This window comes from Vombatus ursinus, unplaced genomic scaffold, assembly GCF_900497805.2.
Source record: "Vombatus ursinus unplaced genomic scaffold, bare-nosed wombat genome assembly UNPS02006874.1, whole genome shotgun sequence".
Lineage (NCBI taxonomy): Eukaryota > Metazoa > Chordata > Mammalia > Diprotodontia > Vombatidae > Vombatus > Vombatus ursinus.
In genome coordinates this window covers 942,049-954,671 of record NW_020946652.1, presented here as the reverse complement: position 1 = coordinate 954,671, position 12,623 = coordinate 942,049, and the positions used below count along the sequence as shown (strand labels likewise).

Sequence of the window (12,623 nt, the reverse complement as noted above, 5' to 3'; positions counted from 1 at the left end):
AGGAAGGAAGGAAGGAAGGAAGGAAGGAAGGAAGGAAGGAAGGAAGGCATTCAAACATAAAAATGCTTTAATTTTGCAATGCCATGTGTACCTCTAAGTAGAGATAGGGCTAATCATTTCCAAAAAGAATCTGCTCACAGTGAACCAACCAGGCAGCTTTTATTTTTTAACTTTTAAAACCCCATCATGGAGCTGACTGATTTACTCAAGCATCATCCAATCATGACAAAATCAAGGCCTCAGCAAGTTTTCACAAATTGAGCCACAGTGAATGATAGCAGGATCTTTGGATTATGTATCTAGAGCTGCAGAAGACCTCCTAGACCAGGTCGTTTATTTTATAGATGAGAGATCAGGGAAGTCAAGTGAGCTGTTCAAGGTCTATTACATAGTAAGTGATCAATGAGAGTTTTGAGGCCAGGGCTCATCCAGAGCGGGAAAGATGTGATTCATATTCTTTCTTTCTCTCTCTCTCTTTCTCCTCTCTCCTCTCTTCTCTCTCTTTCTTTGTCTCTCTCTCTCCTTTTTCTCCTCTCTTCCTCTCTTTCTTTCTCTCTCTCTCTCCTCCCTCCCTCCCTTTCTTCTCCCCCAAGCTGAGAAGAGAGATTCTCTTTACATATGGCAATCCTTTCACATTCATGTGTGAACATGTACTTACATTACATGACATTGTATTATGCTGTATTGTATTACATTATATCCTATCAAACTTGATTATATGATTTCATATCATGTCATACTTTATATTATATTAGAGTCATCAAACATTTCTTAAGCCCCTTATATATTTCAAGCATAGTACTAATTATTTGGGGTGTTCAAATAGTTCTACTGTAGGGGCAGCTAGGTAGCACAGTGGATAGAGCACCGGCCCTGAAGTCAGGAGGAGTTGAGTTTAAATCCAGCCTCAGACCAAACACTTGACACTTACTAGCTGTGTGACCCTGGGCAAGTCACTTAACCCCAATCACCTAAAACTAAAAACAAAAACAAAAACAAAAGTCTTACTGTAGTTTTAATCAATTAAAGCTTTTGTTTTTTAAGCTATTAAAATTTAAGACTCTAAAGACACTCTATATTCTACATCATATCATCACATCAAGGCACATGATGACATATGATGCCATGATATCATGTTATACATATTATGTAAAAATCATGTCATGTATCACATTATGTTATATTATATCATATTATATTATGTGATAAGGTAAGTACATATTATACTTTTCCTATGTGCCTTGGGACTACCTACAGCCATTTGACAATGACTACATTGCCCCACCTTGACATCGCCACGTCTTTTTGAATACAGGAAAGCCTCACATGTATGTGGCACATGGTGGAATTTCAAAGCAAACTCTGCCGCAGAGAGTTCCAACTTCCCAAGCACCCTCCTACAGACATGGTCATTTTAATGAAACTCAGTGTTCCACGGTGATTTTAATGGCTGCATTTTAGACTCAAACTCCTCTGTCCCTGGAGGTGGGAAGGAGGAAGAAGAGAAAAGGTACTTCCTGCCCTCTCACTTCTGGGGAAAGTCAATTAAATCCATTCTAAAAATTCTCACACACACACATACTCACTGTGATCATCCACAATGGCCTGTGTGCGTAATTCCCTCTGAGTCATACCCCAGAGTTTGTTATTTATGGCAACATTTTCTGGCAGGTGTAGAGCCATTCATAACTGGCCAGGGCCCCTAATTTTGGACCTTAGCAAGAATCAGAGATTTCCATTTTCCCAGCTTCCTTTATTCTGATTTTACTCCAGTTTACCCTGGGGTCCCTTGAAGCCTCAAAGGATTACACAGGTGACTCCCAGATTCAAAGCAGGTAGCTGGTGAGCAACAAGGGTGCTGAGCAACATGAATTTAGCATTTTTCTCAATAATGCCTGGAAGCTCAGCCCTGATCAGGGTCACTCAGATAAAAGAGAGAGGACAAAGGCTGAGGGGCAGCCTGAAGCAGCAGCATCCCCAAAGTATTTTTCTCTACCTGCCCCCAAAACAACCAAGTTCTCATTTTTAGCATGGTGGAAGCAGATCAGAAGAGTTTTATTCCACTCTTTTTGATTACACAAGAAGGTGATGAAATATTAAAAAAATTAGTTACAAATTAATCACCCCTGCAGCACCCCCAGAGCTTCTCCCAGATTCAGCAAACTAGAACACCATGCACCAAAGGAGAGAGGCCATGGGACCCCACTGTGTTTGACTCTGATTACATGGTGTCTAAGTCCTTAGGCCACATTAATTCCTAATAAATGCCCTTCAACAAATAGCACACACCAGAAACCATTACACAGACTTGATTTTAAAATGAGGCCCCATCCATGAATGACTCAATTGGGACTGAAATGATTGAGGTTAGGGCTGGCACCCACAAAGCAAAGCCAATGCTTAGGCAGTTAGGTACCAAACGAGCTGGCTGACTAACCATCGCATTTAAAGGATTAATATAAATAAATCATTTTATTAGGGTTACTCATGTTCAAAAGAGCCAGACCAAGTTCTTCTGGGCCTAAAGTGTTCTGGTGAAATAAAAAGGGATTCTAAGGACCTGAGGGTAAAGGATCTACAATTACCTAATGACTTGGTTGAGGGTTGGCCTGGCCTGTCATTCTGGGTAATATCAAGAGCTATCAGTCAACACCCATTGCCCTCGGGGCGAGGACTTCACCCAGTAGGACAGATTTCAAGAAAAGTAGCCTTACCACTGGAATCCAGGCATTGCACCATACTGAAGATATAGTTTTCTCTTTATAAACAAGGCAATATTCAAAAATGAAGTAGCCTTGAAAAGAGACATACCCTTTGACCGTCATACTTGGGAAAATTCTTGGCTTCTATTGAGGAATTGCCTTCAATTCCTAAGACAGTAGAGATAAGAAAGTCTGAATCTCCTGAGGAAGGAATGTGACTACACGTGAGTGCATGATGTGGTGGGAATGGTTGTATTAGGAAGAACAAAAGATGTGTTTGCTAATTTCCCTTGCATCATGTCTCTCTGTTGAAGGCCACTCAATTAATGACAGGCAGAGCAACTACTAGAAGTCTTTTTGTTCTCACCTCTTTTTCCACTGTCTTGCTGCTAGGAGTTGGAAGCTTGAATTGTCAGACTTCACAATAGGTCCAATTGAACATAGACATGTGTCTGTTGCCACTGTCCTTTCAAATGCAGTAAAAAGTGGGGATATTTTTGATCATCTGACTTTACAATATTGTCAACCAATTATGTCAGTCAACATTGGAATCAAGGTCCATTTGGGAACACCATGGCATCTGGCCTCCATAACGAAGAAGTGACAAGAATAGAATCAAGCCTAGTGGTATATAGGAGAGTGTGCAGAGCGTGGAGTCAGGAAGACTTCAATTCAAATTTTGCCTCAGATACTTACTAGTTGATGATGCTGACCAAGTCGTTTTATTATTCCCAGTCTCAGTTTCTTTATCTATAGAGGCTGTTTCATGTGCTAGCATGTTTGTATTGAACTAGAAACTTCCTTTGCTAGGCCATTTGCTTGGACTTTCCATATTCATTTATTCGTAATTCCACCTTACATACACACATATGCATGCACACACACACACACATACACACACACACACATACACACACACACATACACACACACACACACTGCACGATTATTTGGTGGGGTCTAGACTATGAAATACTCAACTAGCCAATGCTGAAAAAGTCCCAGATGGAAAAGATACTGTTTCATAACAATGAAATGGTAGCCCCACTAATACTTCCTGACAGAAGAATATGGGCATTGCGTCCTTGAATTCCCCTGTATTCTTGTTATGGTAAGAGAACATTTGTGGAAGGATGCAGGTATGGTAGAAATCCCATGTTGCTGCCATTGAGAAAAGGTAGAAGGCGGTCCCTCCGAAAGCAAAGTCTCAGAGAGTCTCTTGATACAGAAATTATCCCACCCCACTCAAGGAGCAGCTTCCAAAGGTGGAGTAATATGAATTAAGCAGGGAATTAACGACAGGAAATCCATGGGCAGGAAGGAGAAGAAGGGCAATGTCTATTGTGTTGGCTGCGGAGGAAAGGAAACTGTGTTGCTAGACCATGACCAACCCACCAACCCAGTCGACAGAATATCTGGGAAATTGCCAAGAACCTCCATGGTCCAGGAGACTTGGGGTGCTAAGGGACGCTCCAAAAAAGATGAACAAGATAAAATTAGAGACTCTGGAACCCTTCCCCATAAAATTTCAAGTCATAGTCTCCAATGAACTTGTCTACTTGGAAACCGGAGGCATGGACAAGAAACCCTTCCTTCATGAAGCCACTAGTTTTAGACTAAATAAATAAATGAAAATCTGTTCCTCAGTAGGCAAGGTGAGCAGTATGCTGTGGAAAGAGCTCTGGGTTGGTATTCAGACCTTCCATATTCTATCTTGGAACCTACAGAAAGTATATGCCTTCCCTGGGCCTCAGTTTCCCCATCTATAAAATTACTTGGTTAGACTTAAAGGATCTATAAGGCTCCTTCCAGTTCTAAATCCTTTGAATACACATGTTATGTACCTTCCAGAATAGGTTTCAGATGAATTCAAGGAGCCACAGACAAAGTGATAACAGAAGAAACACCAAGTAAGGCTACTAGCTCATACTGAGGTAGCAAGGTTTACACAAGCAGGTGTAGAGTAAAATTGGTAGCTAGGTGGTATCATGGAAAGGGCACTGGGCCTGGAATCAGGAAGACAAGAGTTCAAATCCAGCCTCTGACAATTACTAAAGATGTGAGCCTTGGAAAGTCATTTACCCCTATCTTCCTCAGGCTCCTCAACTTTAAGATAGGGGTAACAAAAGCACTTACCTCACAGTGTTGTTGTGAGGAGAAAATAAGTGAATATTTGAAGGACTTCGCAAACCTTAGATCACAATATTAATAAGTGAAGTTGTTTTATTGTGATTGTTGCTGGACAGATGAAGACACTGAGGCTCAGAAAGAACTGGTGTGATCTCAGGCCTAGTGATTGTTAGGGGTGAGGGCCAGTGACGTAGTCACCTCCCTAGCAAACGCTGACAGGTGCTTCCTCCCAGCTCTTTCTAGATCTCACCTTCTCTCACCAAAGGAAGCGTCAGGACTTGGGCAATGAGTTTCTTCGCCAAGCCTGGCTCAGCTCTCTCAGCTTTGTTAGCAGCTGCATAGCCTGGGCTTGTCTGCCTGCAGGAGTCAATGTAGTCTAAAGATCTCACCAAAAAGAGCAGGAGCTATGGTAGTCTCTGAGGACGCTGCCTCTAGGTGCACTCTGGCAGATAGTCTCGCTGGCATGCACTGTCAGAGTTATGGCAGCCTCACCAATTTCAAAGACAGGCATAAGCAAAACAGGCCTAGAAGCAAGGCTGGTCATCGCACTGCTCTGAAAGAGTCTCCTACATGAGGAACCTTGCTATTGAGGGCACTCCTACCAAAGATGCCACTCACTGCTGAGCACCCATCACTTGCCCCGTTCTATGCAAACAACTCATGTCCAGATCTTCCCATATGTTCAACACAGGGAGTCCAGCGAGCCTAGCAAAGGGCTTCTGGGCATTCTAGTAACATCTAGAAAATCCCCCTGGAGCACAGAAGATGCCCAGCGGTTACCCCTCACTCAAAATCTGACCACTGTATCTTTTGTTCTGCTTTTCCATGCTCATATAGACATTCTTCCTACACCATCTTCCTTCACAAGTTCTAGTTTCCAGTGTTTGGAAGGATGTTCATGCCCAACCTGTGTATGCCTTCCCAAGGGCCTCTGGGCAAGTTTTATTTCCAATTCATTGAAGACTACTGTGTTGAATATTTCATAGCCATACAAATATGCTGGAAGAATATTGGTACTAAAAAGATGGGCCTTAATTTCGGAAGGAAACTTGGGTATCATTAACAAATCATCTCCCTAAGGCAATCCAGCTTTCTCTTCCCATACTGTTCACTTCTGGGGCCTGCTCACACACAGACCTTCCAAGATATAGATGCCAATGAATGATCTCTACAGGGAAGCCCCTAAAAAAAAAGATAAAAAAATAATCCTCTGACCAGGGCAAGATGTTTCACAATCCCTACCCATTTTTGTGGCTTAAGTTCTTTCTAGGGCTGAGTTTAGTGGGTATAGGAGACACTATTTTACCTCAGATGCAATGTGTAGATTTGGATCATGTCTACTGACCCTTTAATATGTTTCCTCACTGGAAAATGGGTAAGTCATAGAAAATCAATTTAATAAAAAGAGGACATTATTACTACAGGGGCCACTGCAAATTATAAGGGGTCTGCACCTATCAATGTTCTTCCACACAGGTTGGGAGTTTCCGTGGGGCCTAAGGAGAACAGAGGGCCCTTCCGATACATGATAATTAAGACTGGATTAGCAAGGGGATTTCAATAGATGGCCATGAACATCAACAAAAGATTAGTATCAAACAATGACCCCATGGCTCTACTCGCCATCTTGGTGACTTGCAAAGTCACGTCAAACCAAGTCAATAGGCTTTGTGCCAGGCATTGTGCTAGATTGTAACTCCCTTCCTTGAACATCCCTGAAGAAAGTACTTAAATTACATTAGAGATATCAGAATGCAAGCTCCACAGCGGGTAGCATGGGACTTGGCATGTAAAAGACACTCTTTTTTTCATGTAATAAACAATAAAAGCTTTCATTCCTTCATGCTTTGCCCCCAAGGTAAAATCTGATAAAGACTGCCCCTTCTCTAGTATATCGCTACCAGAAACATCCTAGCCAAACACCTTCTCTTTACATGATATCGAGCCCTCCTTGGTCACTAATATGCCCCCCCCCCCCCCCAGCATTGGTCATAGTACCTGGGACACAAGAGTAAGAATTTCAGAAATGCTTGTTGACTTGACTTGATGTCAAACATAAGTGAATCGTGCCCCTAACCCAATGGGGGGGAGCAGACCCCCCTCGGCCTTTCCACCAACCACAAAACTAGGGAAGTACATGGACAAGAGTTGTATGGGATGATGGCACAATGGTCAGATGTTGGCACTGGAGAGAGAACCCAGAGCAACAATATCTGTTAGAGTACTTGGGCATGATGGATGGTCATGTGGATGGTCTGGCCCTTGGTCCACTCCTACAAATGCCCACTTTTCACTGAACCGATAATATCAAAGCACACCAGTAGTACAGGATGCTTTATAGCACAAACACTTTTCTAATGAGAAATTTTAGCCCCACTCTCTTGTCTTTAAGTAGTCAGGTGACTCACCCTTTTTTGAGATGTTCTGTGGATCAAAAAAGGAAACATCAAAGATACGCATTAACAGGAAACCTTTCTAGGACTTTTCAAGTCCCTTTTAATTACAACGCGACACATTTACCCAGACGTCATCATCTCATGGCACAAATTTTTAATATTCTGTGTGGGCAATTATTGCCCTTACAGCATATAATTATGTGAGCCAATAAATATTAACACATCTAATTCAAATCCACCAGAGCAGAGATAATTCAGGAAAAAAAAAAGACACTCCACCATTAACTCCCTCACTCCTCCGTGCCCAACTATGGCAAAAGGAAAGTGAGGAAGCATCTTCCTTTCATTCCTAAATAGAGAACAGCCATGGAGAAAGAACACCCCCCCCCCTTTGCCATTTCCTGCATGTTCTAATTTAAGTGAGTTTTACTAGCAGTCTGGTGATCTCACTGCACTTCCTTTGTGGGAGAGAGCATCTTCTAGAGAGTGGCAGGAAACTATTATCCCAAAGGAGGGGGATCATGCCAGAGCTGATATCCTTTGCTGATATCCACTTATGAAAAACTGTAAATCTGGACTCTGTGTTTACAGTGTTAATGGCAAACCTTCCAGGGTTTAAGTATGAGATGAGTTTATTTGTTCCAAAAGGGAATGAATTTATGTTCTCAATACAACCTGATAGTTTCTGAGGGGCATGTGTAGGCAGAGACTCTGAATTAAAGCTCTGTTAAGGGGTATAGTGAATGATGACAGAAGAGTAGAATATCCTTAGAGTTCATGGGAATCTAAAACTTGAAAGGAAATTGCTCAAGAAAAAGTATCTAGGGTTTATTGAGCTAACAAATACTGGCTTTTAGAAGATAAGCATTTGGGGACAGAACTGCTGAGTTTCACTCAAATTCCATCCAGTAAAATGGTACAAAGAGCAAAGGATCATAGGTTTGTAGCAGCAAGAAAAGAGTTGAGAATCAAGTTCAATCCCTTCATTGGACAGGTGAGGAAATGGAAGTAAGGCAGATGAAGTGACTTACTCAGTCGTACAGGCAGAGATGGGGTCAGGATTTCAACTCTTTCTGACTCCCATTCCAACACTCTATCCAGTTGGCACACTCGATGACCATAGATGGAGTAAAAAGTCAAAAAACTGAATAGAGGATAGAAATAAACCTATAGAACAGTGATATTGAACTCAAGTACTCTAGGTGCTGTTGGCATGTTTTCAGAGGTGGTTGAGTTCCCTGGCTTTCACTGGCCCTACTGAAAAGGTGAGGTGGACTCAGTTACTTGGTTCCATAAGGTATTTCTCCAGTGGCCCAGTGATAAGTCTAGAATGGATACCGAAAGTCTTTGTGAGTGGAGAAAAAGACAAGGTGGCTGGGTATGCAGGAGATAGTATAAAAATGCCTTCATTGAAAGGTTGACATAGAAGGTATGACCAGAGAAAAGATGGGAAGTCCAGGGCCCCATTTGCATCATCACTTGCGAATATGGGATAACGTGTGAAATAGTCAACAAAACAGCAACATCATTGATGTCGAATATATGTATTTTTTTTCATCAGGTGGATAACTGCATACTGAAGGCCACCCAGACTGGAGTGAGGTCATGCTGTTTATCTTCCCATCATCCCCAAGGCAATTACTCATGTTATAAGAGCATCCCTTGTGCATGTGGATGATACATAAAATGTTAACTTAGCTCCTTTGCCCTTAGAGGAAAATCAATCAATAAAATTAAAAGGCTGGAAAATTGATGTTTTTCCCCCCTTTCTCTCCAATCAGCAAACTCATGGTTGACTGATTTTTGGTAACTGAGAACAGCCCAAAGAGGATAGTTGAATGCCTACCTGCTGAGGCCTCGGCTTGTAAGGGGAACTGCACTCTAGGTCTGCCAGGATGCTGGTCAAAGAGTCGATTTCTGCATCCAAACTGGAGCGACGCTCTTCGAGGGTCTTGCTCCCAGGATTCACCTGTAAAAGGAGGAACCCAAGGGTCAAGAAAAGCATTGTAGTTGCTGGCTTGTTTGAATGAAATCAGGAATGTCGTTTTGATGTCCCAATTTACCCTCCCCCCCCAACACACACATCTACTAAATCCCTTTTTGTTGATTTTGTTCTTACAGATGTTAATGTTGTTTCCCTTTATAGAATGCAAATTCCTTGAGGGCAGGTACTATCACTGCATGTCTGTGTTTGTCTCCGCAGGAACTAGCAGAGTGTGGCATACAGGCTGGCATTTATTACACGCTTGCTGATTTATCGATTGATGCAAGGTTCTTGACGTATTTTCAATTAAAAAAAAGCACATTTTCCCATTTATGATCTCACTCCAAATGCCCAGTTTTCCTCTGCTATGGGAGGAACGGGTGCCAATGAGCACATTCAATAGTAGAAGATAGTCTGCTCACTCAGTTAGTTGGTGGCAGAACTAGGGTGGGGTGACAAAGCCATTGTTCCAGGATCCTGAATCAGATCACAACACTTGCCGCGCTTTGTCAATGAAAGATGAGGCTAGGACCTACTAAGCAAAAGGAGCAAATTTCAGCATTTCTTGGTTCTAAGAGAGGGTTCATTTTGACTTGAGATACCACCAATGATATAGAAACCAAAAACACCAATAAAGCTTATTTTAAGGGAAAAAAATATGTACATACATACATAACATGAACACAAACATATTACCATTATTATTATGGATATGGATGCTGAACTGAATTGGTAGAGGATATTTACTCAGCTGGGCTCGCCCATATCAATGAAATCATAGGTATAAGTCCTCTATCTGCTCATCTGTTTATCTGTGCACGCGCACATACACACACACACACACACACACACACACACCCCAATCCCAAATTTGTATGTCTGAAACTTGCACCCATGGCTCCTCTTTCTGTCCCTGGGGGCCAAAGATCTTCAAGTACTTTAAAACATTCTCATGCCCACCCCTCTCTGAGGCTTTTCTTCCCCAGACTGAATATCTTCATTTCCTTTAACATGCAATCATCAGGACACGGACTGATTATTCAGGCTACCACTGTCTAAAGGCTCTGAGCTCTGAATCTATGTCTTCTTAGGCTGGGGAGCCTAAAACTGCCCCTGAAGGATTTTTTGGTAAGGGCATTATTCACGAATTGCTGAATAGACTCAGAATACACTTGACGTTCAAATTAAAAGAAAACTATCCCCAAGTATTCCAAAACTCCTAGGCATGGATGACAAGTCCTCATGAAGATGCACACTTACGTGAAAGCAAAGAGGGAGAACATTGAGAGATGAAAGACATAGGGAAAAATATTTCAAATATAATACATGGTCAGTCAGTCAGTCAGTCAATAAACATTTAAGTACCTGTTACATGCCAAGCACCTGAGGAAATAAATACAAAAAGAAAGATAATCCCTGCCCTCAAGGTGCTTACAATCTAATGTCTAATGGTGGAACAGAACATACAAAAACAAGAGGGAGGCACCCAATGGCAGGGCATGGTGGAAATCAGAGAAATCCCAAGCAGGGCAGCCAGTGGGGCATGAGGAGCTGTCTTGGACCAAGGACCCCTCCTTCAATGATGATTCTGGAATTCATGGTCTGCCCTACAATCTGAGGGACAGAGGGTAGTGATGATGCATGAGCACCAAAGCTGACTGGATCTTACAAAATGATGAGACTTCTCTATGAGGAATTCCTCAGACATGGAAGAGAAGCGAGAGAAGTCCCAACAGACCACAGCCATGTGAGAATGAGGAGGATATATGGGAGAACTTCCAAATTATATCTGCTGCAAAATGTAACACTAAACCACGCCAGTATCTCTACTATGAAAACCCAAATGAGCTCACAAAGAGTCGCAACAAAACACGACAGACAGCCTTGCCATGTAGGAAGGGGAGATCAGTGGAGATGGAGAGGCTGTATGACTACCTGTCAAGGATTGGGTGGATCACTGAGTAGCCAAATAGGCAGAATAAGCTCCAAGCCCCCTCCAGCTCTAGGATTCCAAAATATCATCTGGTATATGGGAGACAATATAGGAGAATTGGGGGAAAAAAAACAGATTTGGAGTTAGACAACCTGAGTTAAAATCCAAGGCATCTCAGTGCTACTTCTTACTAATTGTGTCAAACTGAGCAAGTCACTTAACCTCTCTTGGCCTCAGTTTCCCCATTTATAAAATAAGAGGATTGGAAAAAATGTCCTTCCATCTTTAGTGCACAGCCCTATAAACCTGGCATTTAATGAAGCCTGCCCATCCCAATGGCCAAGAAATGGCGAGGTCGAGAGCTTACTCCCAGCTAAGAATCATACTCAGGGAGGAGAGCTATAGATTCAAAGATGTGAACAAGGTTGCCATTGAGAGAGACTGGAATTGCCTGTTGAATTTCACATTCTTTTGATGATTTACACAGATGCCCATTTCCAATATTGCTCAATATGAGAGGAAGTGATGGTGAGAAGGAGGAGGTGGGACATGAACTCACACAGTCACAAAGGATGACTTAATCCAACCACCCAATGGGACAAGTAGGAAACTGAGCCAGAGAAGGCCAGCGGCCTGCCTGGGGTCCCTCAGCTAACAACCAAAAGGGAGGGAGGGCTGGCAATTTTCTTCTTACTCCTGGTCCACAGCCCTTTCTCTACTACCTTTCAGCCTGACAAATGGGGAAGAAAACCATTCCAGCTTGGATCCTGAGGAATCAATGGGAAGGGTGAAACCTGCTCTCTCTCAGTTGGGAGCTCCTGGCCAAGATTCTGCCTCTTTTCCCCCAATCTCAGCTGGGAAACGGGCAATGGAAAACAGGGGGTCCTAGGAGCCTCCGGAGAGGCTGCCATGCTGCGGCAGGGAGGGGATTCGGGGGGACTTTCCTCAGCTTGCCTTCCACTGGCAGCCCAAAGAGGGAAGGACAGCAAGTCTCCAGGCTTGCGGTGCTTTGTCAGAGTCAGAATCTCTAGTGAATTGTGAGGAGCAGCTGCAAGGGGAACATTTCACCCAAACCAACGTTCCCCTCCCTGGAAACGGTGCTGAGGAAAAATCCATGAGCCCCGGCCCAGAGCCGGACCAGGCAGAGGATGAGCCCCTGCAGATTAGGGTTTTGCAGACACAACTGGCACCTGAGTCCATACCTGGAGTCTGTCTAGCATGGCGGCAGCAGCCAGAAGTTGGGCTCTGGGGGCCGCTAGGTAGCACAGTGGATAGAGCGCCGGCCCTGGAGTCAGGAGGACCTGAGTTCATATTCAACCTCAGACACATAACACTCACTAGCTGTGTGACAAGTCACTTAACCCCAATTGCCTCATGAAAGAAAGAAAGAGAGAGAGAAAGAGAAAGAGAAAGAAAGAGAGAGAGAGAGAAAAAGAAAGAAAGAAAGAAAGAAAGAAAGAAAGAAAGAAAGAAAGAAA

At 42.9% G+C, this 12,623-nt stretch overlaps 1 protein-coding gene across 7 annotated transcripts in view; it reads right to left on the bottom strand.

Annotated features, from left to right (window-relative positions):
- Positions 1-12,623, bottom strand: part of LPP (LIM domain containing preferred translocation partner in lipoma) — a 692,945-nt gene that overhangs the window by 335,003 nt on the left and 345,319 nt on the right. For all 7 annotated transcript variants that reach the window (XM_027848882.1, XM_027848884.1, XM_027848888.1 and 4 more), the window contains one exon: positions 9,075-9,197. In XM_027848882.1, coding sequence (XP_027704683.1) covers positions 9,075-9,197 — 123 coding nt within the window. The remainder of the gene's footprint in view (positions 1-9,074; positions 9,198-12,623) is intronic.